This window comes from Sceloporus undulatus, chromosome 2 (assembly GCF_019175285.1).
Source record: "Sceloporus undulatus isolate JIND9_A2432 ecotype Alabama chromosome 2, SceUnd_v1.1, whole genome shotgun sequence".
NCBI lineage: Eukaryota > Metazoa > Chordata > Lepidosauria > Squamata > Phrynosomatidae > Sceloporus > Sceloporus undulatus.
Window position 1 is genome coordinate 28778844 of NC_056523.1, and position 19440 is coordinate 28798283.

The 19440-nt window shown below is 41.4% G+C and overlaps 1 protein-coding gene across 13 annotated transcripts in view; it reads right to left on the minus strand.

Moving 5' to 3' along the window:
* Nucleotides 1-1472: 1472 nt before the first annotated feature.
* Nucleotides 1473-19440, minus strand: part of CADPS (calcium dependent secretion activator) — a 466363-nt gene continuing 448395 nt past the window's right edge. For all 13 annotated transcript variants that reach the window (XM_042450102.1, XM_042450101.1, XM_042450096.1 and 10 more), the window contains 2 exons: nt 9780-9884; nt 1473-2872 (listed from right to left, as the gene is read on the minus strand). In XM_042450102.1, coding sequence (XP_042306036.1) covers nt 2693-2872; nt 9780-9884 — 285 coding nt within the window. In that variant the 3' untranslated portion in view covers nt 1473-2692. The remainder of the gene's footprint in view (nt 2873-9779; nt 9885-19440) is intronic.

Genomic DNA, 19440 nt, shown 5'->3' on the forward strand with positions numbered 1-19440 from the left:
TTTCTTTTCCCTATGTATGTGATCAGACATCACAACTGGATTTTAAAGGAGGGTAACTCAATAGGAAGAGCTTCACATTCAGGTGCAGTTTTTGACCTATAAAACCAGAAAGTGCTGGTTTTGATCTATAAAGCCCTGCATGACTTGTTTTCATCCATCTGAAGGACTGTATCTTCCTTTATGAGCACATGAGAGCTCTACGATCATCTGAGGAGGCCCTTCTTTCTGTCCTACCACCCTTTCAGCTTCGTTAGATGGAAACAACAGCCTCTTTGGTAGCTGCTCCCAGAGTTTGGAAATCCCTCCCTAGAGAGGCCAGGATGGCCCTGTCCTTATTCGTTTTCCAATGTCAGGTTCAAATATTTCTGTGCCATCAGGTTTTTTTTAACTAACTAGGGTTGGGCTTTTAATGCTATGCAATTCTGTTTAATCTTCTGTTTTTAAAAGCCAGCATGGTGTAGTGGCTGACTTGTCAGACTAGGATACTGAGAGACCAGGATTTAAATCCCATTCAGCCATTGCAAACCCTTTGGGTGACCTTGGGTAAGTCACATTCTTTCAGCCTTGGAGGAAGGTAATAGCAAACCTCCTCTGAATGAATCTTGCCAAGAAGCCTTGTCACAGGTTTACCCTACTGTCACCATAAGTCAGAAATGACTTGAAAGCACACAACAAACTGCAAATCCCATTATTCCATATGATGTTGTCATGTGAAGTGGGATAATAATGCTATAACAGTGTAGTGTATAGGGCCTTCAGGAGGACTATTACCACCTCCCCAAGCTAACCTACTGTCTGGAAGTGCAAGGTGAATGCCGTATCTTTATCATTGTCAAGGATTGTTCAGTCATTGCTCTCAACCTCTATACATGTAATGGCACCAACTTGTGCTTGCGTCAGGCAGAAAAATATCTTGCTCCAGTGTTAAGATAAAAGAATGTGAAATAATTCCTTCCAGTCTCTCCATGTCTGTAGGAACAGCTGAAAACAAGGAATCTGATTTTCTAAAAGCTGTTTCTTTGCTGCTTCCAGTAGTCAATTTAGAAGACATGTTCTAAGTTCTAGTGAAAAAAAATACGATTTTGTCTCCTAGATATGCATGCATAAAATCACAACAGTGCAGATGTGTGGTGTGTGTGTGGACCACACCAGGTGAAAAATACATGTTTATATTTTTAAATTATTGTTGTTTTTAGATCTTAAACTTTACTATAAACTTTTTAAATTAATAAATGAATTTCTGAGCTGTCTTAAATTATTACTATGGAAGGCATAACAGGACAAAAATTGAAAACCTCAATTTTGCTGCTTGTTCATCTCTCAGCTTATTATGAAATAAGCCCTATTGACTTTTGTATGGTGCACTCTCACGGAAATATGCTTCTTAATGGCTCTGCAGTGGCATCTTTGTATGAAAATATGAAAACAAGCCCGTCATTTAACAAAATATGAAAAAAAAAACCCCAAGCATGTCAAACGAAAATGTATTCTTTATTCTAGGGAGGGGAAGGGGGCTCTTACATTGACTTTTGTTGTTGCTGTTGCAAATCTCTTGTTTGTTTTCCACTTCCTAAGGCAGACGTAAAAAGACTCCAGCAATTTTCCTTAGGACATCTGAATAGTTATTTATTGAGAAGCCACAGTCCTCACACTTTTACAACTGTCGGCTTGTATAAGGCAAAAAAAAGCAAGATGGATTCACTATATTACACAGAAAATAAAAGCTTCTGGAAGAGAATGGGGGAACCCAAGGGCATGCAAGTTACTGGTCCAAATGCAATGTACATGACAAGATATAAAAACCATTGTGAAAACAAAAGGAGATTTAAATTATGGTTACAATCTACTAAAAGAAATCTTCATATATTGTCATTATTATTATTATTATTATTATCATTATCATTATTATTATCCTCATTATTATAAACACATCTGTATAGTCTAAGATTGTAATTAAAGTTGTCCTTTTTACAAACACAGTTATCGGAACTTTGAACAAAAGTGTAACATTTAGAGGGGGTAAGACACTGACATAAAACAACTGGTCTGAACTGTAATGTGGACAAGGTGATAAAGGTCAACCCATTGTGGCAATATGGATGACTAGTATTCCATTGGTATGTCACTTCTACATAGTTAGCTGTATATATTGGAGGGAAAGTGCGTGGGTATATGAAACAGGAAAAAAATCCAACATCTTTTAACATGTTTTCCCCACCCCCAAATGTACAAAAGAGGTGTCAATTTTAGTAGCCTCACTCTGTTTCGAAGCACTTGGCATCCACAGGAGAGAAACAATGATATGAAAGTACTTGTTTCACTTGTCTTCACAACAATTTTACCATCAATGTATATACAGTACATTAATGAAGCATCATTTATACTTTAATCATAACAGGGACACACCTAGCATGTTTTCTATGCAGATTTTGTTTCCGTTCACATTTTTAAACAATGGTGCTCCATATTGCTTATGAACATATAGATATGAAGTTAGGAAACTCAATGAATCGAAACAGAGGTGCTAAATCTTAAGTACCACACAGCTAAAATGGCAATTGTATTGGTAGACTTTCCATGGGCATTTAGAGCGGACAGAACATTTCCTAATGTGGCTAACTGAATAACAGACTAGATTACATGCACTGGTTTCCAGGCTACATCCAAGTTGGGGGTTTCTAGATCTGGAGAGCTAATCATCTTCTTCATCTTCTTCATCGCTGTCTTTCATGGTGATGCCTTGAAGTCCTCCGCCTTCACTTACTGAGGCTGTGGCTTCTTCTACAGTCAGTCGGTTTCGCACTGTGTCATAGGTTTTGCTGTTCAAAGTGGAATCCAGAACTCCTTGCAATCGAAAATCTCTATATGTTTTCTATGATGTGGAAAAGATGGCAAGAAAGACCAGAGTATTCATTAGCATTTGCACCAATAGTTCTGTTTCAAGTTACTTTTCCTTGTCAGAAGCAGAAGTTTATCCTATAGCAAATCCCTGCAGTAGACTACTGACATAAATTTATTAAATATTTCAACAAAAATTATTACATTATTTTAGTCAAGAGACACCAACATCAATATCTTTAAGTAACAGCAATTCACTTCTCATAACTTTCATTAGTTACTGGCCATTTTCAATAATATATACAATGATTTTCAAAAAATGAACAACACAACTCATGTATACGTTGAAAAATTTCTTCTAGAAAATTGAACCAAAAAAGCTGGGTTGACTTATACAATAAAGAGTAAGCAAATGGGAGTAAAAGAGACTCACCGGAGGAAGGTTGACCAGGCAGAGACCTCCCCTCAAAGCCCTCCTTCCAGGCTTCACATGGGATGTATCCCAAGAGGCATCCAAGGAGGAGGGGAGAGTGGAGGGTTAGCCCTGGCTCACTGACCCTCCTCCCTACCTTGGATGTATCCTGAGAGATATCCAAGGTGGTGGGGAGGACGGGGGCTACTGAGGATAAAAGGAAGAAGGGGCTGCTTTAAACCACATCCCGGACCCCAGTCATTGCCTCCAGTCCGGGTCTAAAGCAGCTCCAATGGCCATCCCTGGGTTCTCAAAGGGAAGCCCTGCCCAGGAGAGAGAGAAAAGGTATCAGCGGTGGGACAGAGCTCTTGGCAACTTTTGGAGCAATTGGAGCTGGGCTATGGAGCCTGGATGGAGGGCTTTGGGGGGGGGGGACTGGTCAACCTTCCTCCATTGAGCCTCTTTTATTAATCCCATTATGCCCCTAAATTTTACCCTTGACTAATCCATGGGTCACATCAAATTCTCTGATTTTGGCCCCCAAACTCCCCTTAACTTGTACACGAGGTTGATGTAGAGTCCAGTATATATGGTAATGTTTTTCAAATTATCATTGAATCATATAACCACAGAACTGTAAGGGAAGCATTTTAGAATAATTTATGATGGACAGTGGGCTTGCTGTATTGGTGGACTAACCATCAACTGATTGGCGCTCCAGTATATTACGCCACCCCGTGTTAGCCAATGGCACCGTATTCTCAAAGGTGAGCTGACACAGGTGTGCTTACACATAACCTCCCATTATCTAAAATGGGCTTGAGCTCCCATGTTTTTCCCCATCTGTAGGGTCCCCTGGAACCAAACTGCCATGGATGGGAAAGGCCTACTGGATCATGAAAGTCCTTCTGGCTAATGTCCTTATTTAAGAGATATAAATTGGAGAGTGAAACAGTTCCACAGATGGTGCAGTCCTCTCCATGGTATAGTCCTCTAGGGGTCCTTTCTTTTGATGGAAGATCAGCCTGAATCCAGAGAAGACGGAAGTACTCGTGATAGGTTCTCCCGGTCCAGGGTTGGCGGTGGTTCCACCTGTCCTGAACGGAATCACGCTTTCCGTGAAGGACTCTGTACGCAGCTTGGGGGTGCTCTTGGATTCGTCGCTCCACCTTACATCTCAGGTGGACGCGACGGTCAGGAGCACCTGTTATCAGCTTCGGCTGATACGCCAGCTGCGTCCCTACCTTGACCGGAGGGACCTTGAAACTGTTGTACATGCCCTGGTAACCTCTCGTTTGGATTTCTGCAACGCGCTCTACATGGGGCAACCCTTGTACCATACCGGGAAGCTGCAACTTGTGCAGAATATGGCAGCCCGTCTGGTCACTGGCACTGCCAGGGCCAGTCATATAACACCAGTCCTTAAAGACCTACATTGGCTGCCTATTCGCTTCCGGGCGCAATACAAGGTGTTGGTTATTACCTATAAAGCCCTAAATGGCTTGGGCCCAGGGTACTTGGAGGACCGCCTCTCTCCGTACAATCCGCCCCGCACACTCAGATCATCAGGGCAGCTATTGTTAAGAGTTCCAGAGGGGAAATATAATTCCACCTCTAGGAGGGCCTTTTCCATCTCGGCCCCCAACCTCTGGAACTCGCTGCCCTTCGAGCTCCGCTCAGCCACCTCCCTAGCCCAATTTAGGAAGGGGCTAAAAACCTATTTATTCGAACAGGCTTACCCCTGACCAGAATACTTCCCCCCCCCTTCGTCAGCATTGTTTTGCCGGCATGAAATTTTATTATTTTTATTGAACTGTTTTAATTAATTTTGTATGGTTTATTGTTGTACTGTTGTATAATTGCTGTTCACCGCCCTGATTTTAAGAAGGGCGGTATAAAAATAAAATTTTTATTTATTTATTATTTAAGATGTCTTCCAAGAGAAGACTTCTTCTGACAGAAGGAATCCTTTCATTGCAGGATAGGAACTTTGCCACCAATCCCATAACTATAGAAATCTCATTTACAGACCCTCTGGTTTTGAAGACCTTGTAAGGCCAGATGAACTGCCACCTCATATTTTCTGTGACTACTCCATGGTGTGGTTTCACACCAGTAGAGTTATATCACCACCATCAAGTAATTCTTTTGATCCTAGTTAATTGATCCTGATTAACTAAAATTTAAAACTTTTGTGTGATATAATTTTTTTAGCTGTACCTGTTTTTACTTTTGTTAAACCGTCTTGATTCCCAGATTGGGAAAAAGGTGGGGGGATGATGATGACAATGATGGAGATTATCACACAGGGACGGGATAAGGATGGGATAACTCCCCCATCCTTATTTCATCTTTGACTGCAATCTTGCGAAAGGCTTTCAGATTGCAGTGCTATTGTCCCATCATTGAAGCAGCACTGCATTAATGCAAACTCCAGTTAATGCAAAATGCTGGCCAATGCTGCTTCAGTGATAGGACAATGATGAGACAATGATGGGATTTGCGTGACATCATTTGAAATTCTTTCATGCAATCACAGTCAATCACGCTTTCCGGATGGGATAATGTCTGGATAAGAGTGATGTCGTATGAAAATCTTCTCATGATCGTGCTATGAGAATGGGAAAAGGACGAGATAAGGATGTTTTGTCCCCCGTCTGATAATTTCCATTGGTGATGGTAACGTAGTACAGTCAGTTGCCTGAGATGAGAGCAGGAAGCCTCTTATCCCACCCCAGGCTCCAAAATTAGAAGTAAGCCCAGACAGGGAGAAACATTCATACTGGAAACTGTAGAAGCAGGAAGAGTATTTATTTCCCCACCTTTATGCCAGTATAGAAGTCAAGACTATTAAGCTCCCTATCCTTCCACCTACTGAACGTCTTCTATAATGGTACACTACACTCCTTTTTATCTCAGCAAATGAATATTTGGAAATATACAATTGCACTAGTAATGCTGACCTAGTGTGAATAGTGGATATTAGTAACTGTGGCTTTCATTACAGATACACATGATTCCTTGCAATTCACACACACATTCACACACACACACACACACACACACGCACGCATGCACGCACGCACACACACACACAGACAGCTGCTTGGAGGTTTGCCTTCAGATATTATAATTCTGCCATTTTGGCCACTACTTTTGTGCCGCTATGAGCAGAGCTGCCAGCCACATCTTCTCTTTTAATTGCAATGTGGAGAACTGGGATAACTTGTAGAAGAGAGGATTAACAGGCAGGAGGTAGTCCTGCCTGCAACAGATGTGGAAGCTTTGTAGGTACACCACCACTCTCTCTCTCTCTTTTTAAAGATCAGTGTAGTGTTTCCTCACAGGTCTCGGGATTCAGCAGCAAGTTTCAGGGCAGGTGGTTGTGGCAGACAGATGACCACAGACTTACAGAACTTTACCAAGGAGAACTAGTGTGTGGCAAAAAAAGAGAAGTTAAGTACCACCTCCAATGTTAATTTTTTTTTTTTGTTATCCCAGTCCTCCACATTACAATTACAAGAGAATATGGGTTCGGAAGCTTTGCTTTGTCTAGTCCCATGTAGTTCTGCTCATAGCTGCCCAGAGGTGGTGGGCAAAATGTCTGAATTATACTGTCATAATCTAGAAATAGTATTTGTATTTGGCTACTGTCAGAGTCTTTTCAGTTCTACAGAATGCAGTTGTAATTTAAAACTGCAAACAGCAGTAAAACACAGTTTAAGACCAGTTTAAAAGTGTTTTGGATAACTAGACACATTGTTTTTTTCTTGAGTTGCTACATAGCTTTAATTGCACAAAAGGTACCTTCTATGTTTTTCAGTGACCTCCAACGTAACACATAATAATAATGTGGTGATACCTATTGCTTTTCTTTATGAAAATTAAAAGCCTTCTGGTAATTTATCCATGCCTTGATTTTCATAATATTTACTTCTATTCTTCAACCAGGGGCACCACATAGAATCAAAAAATGATCAAATATGTATTTACCTCCTCCTGTGATCTTATTATTTCATGTAAGCCACTGAGATTTCACACACTGAAATAATTATCATGCGTTCAGCACGCATACACAAACACCCACCCACACATACACACACACACTTGGGTATATAAAGTACATCTTATGTCCCATTTGCAACCCTTTTTTCAAATACTGTAAATACCCATTGTAACATAAATTATTTCAGTTAACTATGTGTCTACTTCAGATTTCCATTTCCAACAATAAACTCAAAGAGCAAAAATTAGTGATAAAGATTGTTCTCCAAGTAATTTTGAAAATATGCACATCCAAATATGTTAGTAGACATAATAAATAATATGCCTGTTTTTGTTTTAGAAAAAGAACATATAAAGGTCCAGTTGGGGTAATGATTTCAAGCTGAAAAACCATGATGTTCAGATTCTGATTTCACATCTTCCCTTAATAAACAGCAGTTGACCCACAGTTTCCCAGTTTAGAAATCACCTATTTCCCTAATAAACAGGGGCTGAAATAAATTAGGCTGGAAATATGGGAGCTAAGTATTTGAATGGATAAGGGGGAAAGATGCCCACAGACACATTGCTTGTTCTCAAGGGGCTTGTTCTCAAGGGGAGAGATCTGCTAAAGATTATTATGTCTGAACTAGGCCACTCTGTGACTGTGTGACAAATCTTGCCTTTGTCCATAGTAGTCTAATATTTATTAAATTACTATCCTAAGGCCTGATTCACACAAAATATGTGATTATAGAATTCAGCTGTGTACGTGAAATGGCTGAGAATGCCAGCTATGACAATAATGTGGAGAAAGCAATCATCAATGTACAATAATGGCTCCTACAGAGTAAGAGTAGGTAACCAAAGCAGGACTCAATTTTCCTATTTGAGCCCTCGTGGTGGGTCACAGTATGAAACATTTGGCTAAGAACTGGTATTTGGGTGATCTTTGACTCTTTTGAGTTGTTTCAGGAATCTGATGGTGGTCAGATGTTTACAGGGAAATTCCAACTCTAAATGGTCTTTGGAGGGCATTTGGGATGAGGGTGGTTTTTTGCATGATGGTTTTGGAAAACATGTGCCTCAGGTACCTCTTCTATCTAGAGTTTATGGCTTATCTGAAAAGGCTTTAATATTTTTGAAGGTAAGGGATTGGGTGTGTCTCATTCAGACATAACGTGCTCACATTCAAATAGACCCAGAGAAGTGTAACATGATGCAAATGGGAGTACTAATTTCATCTATGTTGATATTTTCAGTCTAATGGTAGGGTTGGTCCTAGCTGGAACTGAAGCAATGCCAATTTCGGAAGCAGCTACGGTATGGTGTTCTCTCAAAAGAATCCACATTACTGATGCTGCCTCATGGCACAGAGTGGAACAGTGCTGAATTCTTAGACTCATGCCATCAAAGCTCAGAATGTGCCCATGTGTGTTTAACTTTATATCTGTAGTGTGAAAGAGGGCAAAAAGCAAGTATGATGGTGAAACAATGCTCATCTTTACACAGGAACCTATCTCTCATGCTTTTTCCACTCTTACCTGTTTGTATGAGTAACTCCGTTTTTTCAGTCATGTTGCTTTGACATTTCTCTGTAAAACTCCCGAAAGCCTTGAGATGGTCTTAGTGCAACAATTGTTTCCCACTGATGATTTAATTAATCAATTGTTCAATTAAACCATCTCCACCATTTCTCAATATGGAACCCAAAGCAGCTTACAACAGAAGTAAAAATAAAATAGCTAAAACAATACATAGCACAAAATTTTGAAATTAAACAACAAATCCATTTAAAACATTAATTTAATTTAAAACTATGAATCACATTTTCAGCATGTATGACATATTAAAAAATACAGTTCACCCACTGAACATCCTTTTGCCCCTGCTAGTCAAAGGCAGAAGGTCTGTTTAAATAAAGGTCTTCGCCTGCTGATGAAAAGAGACCTCCTTTGGGAGAGAGTTCCATAGCCAAGGTGCAGCTACTGAGAAGATTCTCTTTCATATACACACCAGAAGAGTTTGGGAGGGTGGTGGGATGGAGAAAAAGGCCTCCTCTGAAGATCATAAGCCTTGGACAGGCACGTATAAGGAAATATAGGCGTTGTGATAGTCTGGACCTAAGCCATATAGGGCTTTATAGGTCATAACCAGACTCTGAATAATGCCCACAATCGATTGGTACCATGATATTTTCTCCATGTTTCCCACAATTGATTTTGGGCTGCTCATTTCCCATTTTACTTCTTCTGTGTGCTGGAAGATGTTCCCATCAATGGAAAAAGAACAACAAAAAACAAAAGGCCTTGGTCCAGGCCTCAGAGGGAGAGAAGAACCACTGGACCTCATCCCCTTTCCCTCCACCACTCCCTTCTCCTTTTGTTTCGTGTCTTTTAGATTGTAAGCCTGAGGGCAGGGAACTGTCTGATTAAAAACAATAATTGTAAGCTGCCCTGAGAGCCATTAGGGCTGAAGGGCGGGGTATAAATACCTAAATAAAATAAAATAAAAATAAAAATAAAAAAGACTAAAACAGCATTACCTTTACCATCCTAATAAGAGTTTTCAATTGATAGATGTGAAGCTGAAGGTCCATGCGGTCTGTCAGCCAGGTGCAAATGATGTTCATAGAGCTGGTGTACCATTGCTGCAAAACAAATGAGATTTCTCTAAGGGACATCTGAAACAACATGCATATTGCCATTTATGAATCAGAAACAATCATCAATCAGATCCTATCAAGCTTGCCCTTCTGTTATTTTTCCAGCCCTTTCATGAAAATATAACAAGCCTGAAGAAAGCAAAGCATTAATTCTTCAACCACAGAGGTTTAAGAATTCTTATCTGGTGCCTACTATTTCAGTCCCTGATCTAGAACTAGTGTTAGATTACTCTCTCTCCCCTCCTCTCCTTCAAATACATTCTTGATCACATCTTGTTTTGCACGGTGCCTTGCGCTACTTGTATAAGTCACATTCAAATGGTGGAAATGAAAGGCCGACACTTTTCTCAGACTGACTGCATTTGCATTTGTCTGTGTCTTTGCTTTCAAATTCTTAAAAGATGGAAGCAGAATACAGCAACTGATCTCATTGCTTTTCATCTGCCAATCTCCCTTGCCATTGTGCCCCTCATTAAGATTCAAATTGCCAGCTGGGCAGAGCAAGAAGTCTCCAGTGGACACACAAGTTCACAATCCCATGAATTCTGCAGCATGGTTTCTGGAGCCGTAAACTACAGTTGGGGACGTGGGAAGATAAAAGATGTCTTTGAAAAGGTATCTGGCCTCAAATTCAGCCTTTGGGCCCATACAGACAGGCCAAAATAAAGCTGCTTTGAGTCACTTTGGAAGTATGCTGTTTAAATGATGCATGTGTCTTAAGAGGCCAGAAGCTGCGCCAAAACCACACTCCAGTCCTTAGGATTGGAGCATGGCTTTGGCACGGCTTCCGGACTCTTAGGACACGTGCATCATTTAAACAGCATACTTCCAAAGTGACCTGAAGCAGCTTTATTTGGCCTGTCTGTATGGGGCCTTTACCAACTTTTATGAAACATAATTAAAAAATGAAAAAGTGGGCCAATATTGTACACCAGCTGCACTGTTAAGTAAACTTAAGTAACTTCTCCTGGCCTGATCTCTCTCTCTCTCCTCCCCCCCCCCCCAACATGATGCTGCACCAAAGAAGGCAAATAATCTTTTAGTTTGCATGAACAGGAACATAGTTTTTAAATCAAGGGAAGTAATAAAAAGTACAGGTTTCCCTTTTGACGAGACTGTCTAATCGTGCCTGACTGGTGCTGATCTCTGTTACTAAGCCAAGAGAGCCAGCATTGTCAGAGACAACTCCGTGGTCATGTGGCCAGCATGACTAAAGGTGGAGGTGCATGAAATACTGATACTTTCCCACCAAAGTGGTACCTATTTATCTACTTGCATTTTTACGTCCTTTCAAATTGCTAGGTTGGAAGAAGCTGGAACTAGTGACAGGAGCTCATTCCGTCACGTGGTGCTTGGGTCTTGAATTGCCAATCTGCTGACCTTGCGATTGGCAGAGTCAGCATCTTAACTGCTAAGCCACCACATCCCTAATTGTTCCCCTATACTTCTGTCAGGCTTCATCTGGAGTACTGAATTCAGTTCTGATCCACTTGTGTGAGGCACAGAGACCATGATGAAGAAACATGAGGAAAGGTTGAGGGAGCTGGACATGTTCACACTGGTGAAGAGAAAACTGAGGGGTGACATGATAGCATTCTTTAAATATCTCGAAGGCTGTCACACAGAGGAGAGCAAAAGTTTGTTCCCTGCTACCCCAGAGGGTAGGACTACGTCCAATGATTTTAAGTTATAGGCGGGTAGATTCTGAATAAACATGACAGAACTTCTTGACTGTGAGAGAGGCTCAGCAATGGAACCAACTGCCCAGAGAGGCGATGGGGTCTCCTTCTCTGGATGTCTTCAAAATGAGGTTAGGCAGCTATCTGCTGGAGATGTTTTAGCTGGATTTTCTGCACTAGTGTAGTAAGGGGGAACGGAACTGACCATGGCCTACGGGTCTCCTTCTAACTCTATGATTTATCATGGTCCCTGCAGAATAGACCTTCTTCTCCTTGTGCAGCTGCTTGATAAAGTAGTCATGATGCTGACAGAAACTGCCACAGGCCTGTTACGACGGCCAAAATAAGCTGCTTCGAGTCACTTTGAGGTATGGTATTTCAATGATGCATGTGTCCTAAGAGTCCAAAACCCCACCCAAGCCATGCTCCAGTCCTAAGGACTGGAGTGCAGCTTTGGTGTGGATTTTGGACTCTTAGGCTCTGCATCATGAAATACCATACCTCCAAAGTGACTCGAAGCAGCTTTATTTTGGCCTGTCTGTAACAGGCCACAGTTGTAACCCAGCTCCCATCTGTTTTTACCGCATGCCAAAGTGTCCTCCAAAAGGCCCCATTTCGGCACCTGGCGGAACGTTTCTGTCAGGAAAAAATGGTGCCCTCAGCACTGATGGGGGATGGCCTGCTGCCGGGCACCAGATGGGGCCTTTTGGAGGACGCTTTGACATGCGATAAAATCCATTTTTGGGAAAACGAGTGCAATAAGTTCTGATGAAGAGAAGGAGGTCCATTCTGTTGATAACTGGAAAACAGGGAAAGATGTTATTAATGCTTTAGTTTGAGATCCTGCACTGAGCAGGAAATTGACTCTATCACCTATGACGTCCCTTCCAACTCTGAGGGATTGTGCCCGAAAAACTACTTAGTTAAAGTACACTTCATTAAATAACTGATGTATAATACCAGCCATGGTCTGAGTGCTAAGTGCATACATTTATTATTGTTGTTCCTCTAAGTCAGTTCTGACTTATCATAGCTTTTTTGGGGTGAGATTTATTAAGAGGGAGCTTGCCACTGCCTTCCTGTCAGACCAAGAGAGTGTGCAGAGCCCAACATCATTGAATAGGTTTCCATGGCTGGTGGGGATTTGAACTCTGTTTCCCAGAGTCCTACCCAGTACTCCGCAGCTACACCATGCTGGCTCTATGTATGCACACTCATCCTATAAATCCATTTTCAAGGGATAATTATGTATTGAGGTGCTTGTACCATATGTCACATCTTGCTCTATTCTGACCCTTCAGAGCCAGGCAAGAATCAAGTGGAATGAAACCAGCTCTCTTTCCTCATATTTTAAAATGGGAAAGAAGGTGTGATCTGTCCGGAGAAACCATAAAGCATTGTAGGAACTCTGCCAGTCTCCTTCTTCCCATTGATGTTTTGCTCCAGATAAGGACTCTAAATAGCACTCTGCATCTGTAAAGTAGGCGTTATGGAAAGGTCATACGGGAAAGAAATATGAAGGGTTAAACACTTCTTCACCTGCAGTGTCACCTCTTTGTTCCTTCCCTACTACAGCCCAGTCAAGGTCTTTGCTACAAGTAACTTGGCACACTTGCACTGCCAATCCTAGGAATGAGCTCAGTAGTGTTTCAACACTCACTAATTACAGAATTGCCAACTTATTCTCTAGCTGTGCTCCAGTTCCTTTAACTGTCACCCAGCAAGCTGTCTCAGCTCCCCAAGCAAGGGTTTCACCTGTTAAATTTCTGCTTGCCACTCAACTGTTGAAGATACAGGAGTCCTGCCAGCAATTCTTGTCAACCACTGTTAGAAAAGGAAGCTTGCTCCTTATAGCAGTTGCTTGCATTGAAATCCATTTCTTTTGCATGGATGATCACAGTCTCAGGAGTGGGGCAAAAGTGGCAAGTGAAACCTAGTTGTGATTTCCCTTTTTGAATGAGAGCTGCAGAATGTCCTTGGCTGTCAAGTTCACAACAGGATCCCTGGGGCAGTTGGGGAGAGGTGTGACAGCGTGTGTTGTCAGGCAGTTCCCCACTTTTCTCATTAGACTTGCACATCAACTCAAGGGGGTAAGTTTTTCGTCCTGTAACTTACTCTCAATTACTCAGCTCTGCCTTTTTTTAGACTGTCACAAACAGAATGTTCTCATTCTCTCAGAGGCTTTTGGGCACAGGCTACCTCATAAATATTTATCGTTTTGGCTTTGCGTCCCAAGGTAATGAGGAGCTCCTGTTTAATATACGCTGCTTGTTCTTTTCCAACCATGTAACCCTGCGGCCTCTTCAATCCCAAAGACAGCTAAAGTGATGCAATTTGCTGATAGTTACAAAGATTTTCAGGAATTAAGTGATTACCTTGTTTGCTTTCTTGCTTTACAGCATTTATTTTGAACCAATTCAAGTCAAATGTACTATTCATGCTGCTTAAGGTGGTTGGTTAAGCTTTTCTTGCTTACTACTAATAATAGGAATATACTATTTATATCACTTGATCACCTGACACATTTTGCAAGTTGGAATACGATAGTTACTTGCCAAAAATTAATTGATTAATGAAATGTAGCAATTAAAGCTGAACTTCTATACATACTTTCCTGGGTGGAAGCTCTAATGAACACACTGAGACTTTTTTTAACCCCTGAATAAATAAATATATGTAGGATTACATTCTAAACCTGCTACATTGAAATGTGTACCTAAACAGTGCAAAGCTTTTCAGAGAAGTAAGTCCTACTGATTTCAATTAGACTTACTCTGAAGGAAGTGAATTTAGAATTGCACAGCCTTAGTAACAAAAAGATGAATTCAGGATGCTCCACTTACACAGCATATAAATAGAAAAAGGCATTGTCAAACACAAAGGATTCAGATTTCTTTTTAAGACAAGGATGCAAATAATGTAGATTGTAGGCCGCATACAGCCCTTGGAGTCCAATTCACCACCAATGCCCTCCATCCCTGGGATTAGGAAAAAATGTGGCCAAAGTGCCCTTTTCAAACAAACAAAATTCTCTGGAAGTATGGTTTTGCTCCCAAATTCTGTTTTGAGAGGCACCCTAAAAGAGTCAAATACTCATTTTAAAACTTATTGGAAATGACTAAAATGGGCATTCTAGGTCCAGGAAATGGAGGGTAGGCAGTCCTCTGCACCTATCCATCCTTATCTCAAGGAATAAGTCTCCTCAAAATCAACAGGACTCTTGCATAAGCTTAGTGAGGACTGGACTATAAGGCTCCAACTAAAAGTAGGGATGGAGTATGTATGTGTGCCAGATGTTATTGGACTGCCACTCTCATCAGACCTTGTCAATACAGCCCTTAGAGAAGAATGATGCAGTTCCACAACATATAGAAGGCTACACATTCCCCATGTCTGGCATGCAGTGGCCGTCTTCCTTACTGACAATATGTATCTATATTTGCGTGCCTAGCACAAACGTAGCTTCAAAAAGGATTTTTTCAAGCACTTTATTTAAAGGACTAATCTGAAACCTTTTCTGTTGTTACATGCCTTCATGTTAGCTCTGACTGGTGGTGAACTTGTCATAGGGCTTCTTGGTAAGATTTAGTCAGAGGAGACTTGCCTTTGTCTTCCTCTGTGACTGAGAGAGTGTGACTTGCTCATGGTCACCCAATGGGTTTCTATGGCTGAGTTGGAAGTTGAACCATGGTTTCACAGCCTAATGTATGGGTTTTGTCGACAGTATTTTGTGGCCAGTGGACAATTGTACTGCCTTGTACAACTGAAACAAGATGCTGTTTGCAAGACATTCTTATCCCTAGGTAACCAGCCTGCATGTCATCTAAATTCAGTCTGAGACTAGGGCAATGGGGAGACACCCCCCCCCCCAAATTGCTGGCTGCATTGCATTTCATAGGACCAGTGTTGTTAAGTGATATCAAATCAACTTAAACTAATCGTGACCCTATGAATGAGAGACTTCCATGTCACCTTGTCATCAACAGCCCTGTTCAGATCTAGAATACTCAGGGCAGCCATGGCTTCCTTGATTGAATTTATCCATCTGGAATGTGGCTTTCCTCCTTTCCTACTGCTTTCTATCTTCCCAAGCATTATTATCTTTTCTACTGAGTTGTGTCTTCTCAAAATGTGGGCAAAGTATGACAGTCTCAGTTTAGTCTCAATGTAGTTTAGGAACCCTGATGGCACAGTGGTTCAATGCCAGTACTGCAGCCAAAAGGTTGTGAGTTCGATCACAGGACTCCAAGGTTGACTCAGCCTTCCATCCTTTCGTAGGTAAAATGAGTACCCAGCTTGTTGGGGGCAATTGGCTTACAGATTGTAAATTGCTTACAGAGTGCTGAGTTCACTGATAAGTGATATAGAAATGTAAATGCAATTGCTATAATGCTATTGTCTTCTTGGCTTCTAGGGACAGTTCAGTCTTGATTACTCTAGAACCCATTTATTGGTCTTTTTAGCAGTCCATGGTATCTGTAGAACTCTTCTCCAGCACCACATTTTAGATTTTCTTCACTGTCCAGCTTTCATGCCATACATAGAAATGGGAGATATAATGGCATGGGCAATCCTAACTTTAATATTCAATAATATATCTTTACACCTCAGGTTCTTCCATAGCTGCTTTTCAAAGTCCTAGTCTTCTTCTGATTTCTTCACTGCAATCCCCATTCTGATTAATGATTAAGACAAGATATAGGAAATCTTGAACTATTTCAATGTCTTCATCATCTACATTGCAGTTAAGTAAAACTTCTGTGGTCATTACTTTTGTTTTCTTAATGTTCAACTGTAAACCTGCCTTTGCACTTTCTTCTTTGTCTTTCTTCAGTAATCATTTGCTAAGCCAAGGTATGGAAAATTGAGAATTATGGCCAATGGCCATTAGAGAGAAAAAAAGAAGAAGGGCAGAGCCCCCCCCCCCCCCGAAGCCCCCTGTCTTTAGGCTACTCCTCTTGTCTTTCCACAATAAGGACACCAGCAAGATGCTTGCTGTCATTACAGTTATTGTGCTCTCATACTGCACAGAACAGAACAGAAATTGGCAGGACTGTCATAAGAAAATTGTGTAGACTGATATATTGATGGCATCACAAACAATTTCTGTCATAAACTGCTAAAAAGAAATAGTTCTGAGTCTCAAAACTGGATTTGTTTATCCTTCTTAGGCAATCAGCTATGTGCCAATTACTACTTAGAGAAAGGCTGCTCCATTGTAATATAACTGTGCTAATGGGTCTCTATTGGTGATCCCAACACTGCTTTTAAAATGTGTGCGTGTGTGTGTGTGTCAATATTGACAGACAGGTCATCATTCATTTTGTCTACTTGCAGGTACATTTATTCATATATTTTAACAAAACAATGACAAATTAAAACGCAGCACATTAAAACCATCACCGCCACCAATGGAAATAGAAAACACATTGACTACCATGAAAGCAACAGTAAAATAATAAATGTACACATTTCAAAATTGTCCCTCCCGTTTGCTGTGGAAAAGGCCCTCAATGCTTCAGTACCTTTTCATTACTGCAATTACCTCAGCCAATAGGTTTTTAGAGTGAAGAGCTGCCCCTTCAGAGTTGCTTCTGATGAGAGGAATTTCCTGCTTTGGGCAGCCATTCAATTTTAAGCAAAGACTGTAAGACCAATGTAGATGGGAATGCTCATTCAAACTGCTGTTGAGATGCCTAAACATGTGGTACATCAAGAGTAGGTGGATTGGTATATACAGTATATTACTCTAATCTATATGCAATTGGTGTGGATTTTGTCATACGGAGGAGCAATTTCAGTAGGAAAACCACTCCATCTGAAGCAACTCTGAGGTGAACTTCTGACTTCCTAGGTCCACATTCCTATAGTACAGGACCAAATATTTTCCAGGTCTCCTTACCACAGCCCATGTTACCCAAGGCTGGTTGAGTTATTTCACTATGTGGGTAGAAAATCCTGTAGGTGCCTCTCCCCTTCCTCCTTGGCATGAATGAAATAGCTAACCACTAACTTCTCTTTCATAATACTAAAAATCAGTTTCCAAAGGCAAGCACTTCACCCTCCCTAATAACAGGGCTGGCCCTGTTAATTCCAAAAGTAATTGCTCTGAATTCCCCTCTGAATTAGCACACACAATTTAGGTTTTCAAACCAACATAGAAAAATGATCTAAAGAGATGATGAACTACCAGCATTGTCTCTGAATATATAAGTTACATGGGGGAAAAATTGATATGAATAAATCTGTAAAGTAACACACACCAATTGCAGTGGCAGCACCAGGTTCCTGCACTCGGAGGGAGGTGGTGTCATTACACATCCACTCGAACATCTGCAAACTCCCATTTCCTTTTGGTAGCTTTGAATGGAAGCCTGACCTCCTGTTCCTTGCCATGAACCTTTGGTTCACACTCACATTTTACATGTTACAGGAAGCCACAGCTCACTCCAGGGGTGCTGCAAACAGAATCTCATAAGCCAGATGCAGTTCTGCTTCTTAATGCACCTGAAGGAGCTGTATTCTTCATTGAAAAAAAAAAGGGGGGGGTGAGGAGGAGAAGTGGGGAAAAAGGAGAAGCAGCAGCCCACATACTAGTAGCTTAAGGTCACTTCGGCTTTTGTAAAGAGATGAACAAAACGAGGAATGCTTCTGGGGCTGAGTTGTCAGCAGGGTAGCAGAGGGATTACAAGAAACCTGTGACTCTGCCTCTTTCTGCCTTTGCTGGTAGCTTTTTTGTGTGTGCATGTGCAAGTGTGTGTGTGTGTGTGAGTGTGTGCGAACAAGTGCCATACAACAGATTGAGGCTGGTATAAAGGCCTGGGACTGTGCAAGGAGCCCCCGCTGGGCCTCAGCTGTGCTTGCAATTAGCAATAAGCATGAAATGATTATTGTTGTGGCGGCTGATGGCAATCTGAAGTGACAAGTTTTATGGGGGGAAGTTAAAGTAAGTGTGTGTGTGTGTGTAAGATGTTCAGCAAAATTCCCCCCACCTACCTTACTTGCAAACCCACTCAGCAAAAGGCTCCGGTGCAGTTTAGTCAGAACTATTTTATGTCATTCACAAAGGTCTTACAAAGTCTGCTGAAAGAATATTTTTCTCCTCTCACTGCCTCGGAATGGAGTTTTTCTAGGTCACGGATTCTTTACTGCCCTATTTAGTGTCAAAAATACCCATTTGCCTCAAATTAGCAGAAAGCTTGTAGTGAAGGGCGAGAGATTAAGCATACAAAATTACTCAGCGGGTGGCTGCTGGGTGGATTTGGGGGGTTGAGAAGTCTTTAAAACTGACGACAAGACATTATATACTTCTGACAAAAGAACATAGTAATCCTACCTGCTTGCTTTAACCACTGTTGTTTGTCCATTATTATGTGCTTTAATGCCCATGAGAGCAAAACTACGGGTGATGCTGCTCAATAACCATAGTAACTCACACCCATGACCCCTTAGTTCAGTTCTGGCTTTCCAACCAGAACGAATCCAGGCTGCTCAACCCTATTAAGAATAAACTGAGGCAGGCACTGCACTGAAAAACTCCAAAGACAAGGCTGCCCTTTCTCTCTTGCCCCACACTGCAGACTTTGTTTTGAAATACTTAAAAGGGGCTGCGCCATGAAGGACCTTTGAATTCAAGGTGTTCCAAAGGTAACGGACTCAATGGTGGAAGGGGATTTCAGCTACGCTTGGGATAAAAGCTACACTAGGCAAGAGAAGAAACAAAAGGGGAATGTGCTCATGGATGATCACAGCCTTTAGGGTTCTGAAGGAGAATTTGCTGCTAAATAGCAGCGCTCTTTCTCTCCACTTCAGCGGATCACTGAGAGGTAAAACTGAACTATGTAAGAGTCATGCATACATGA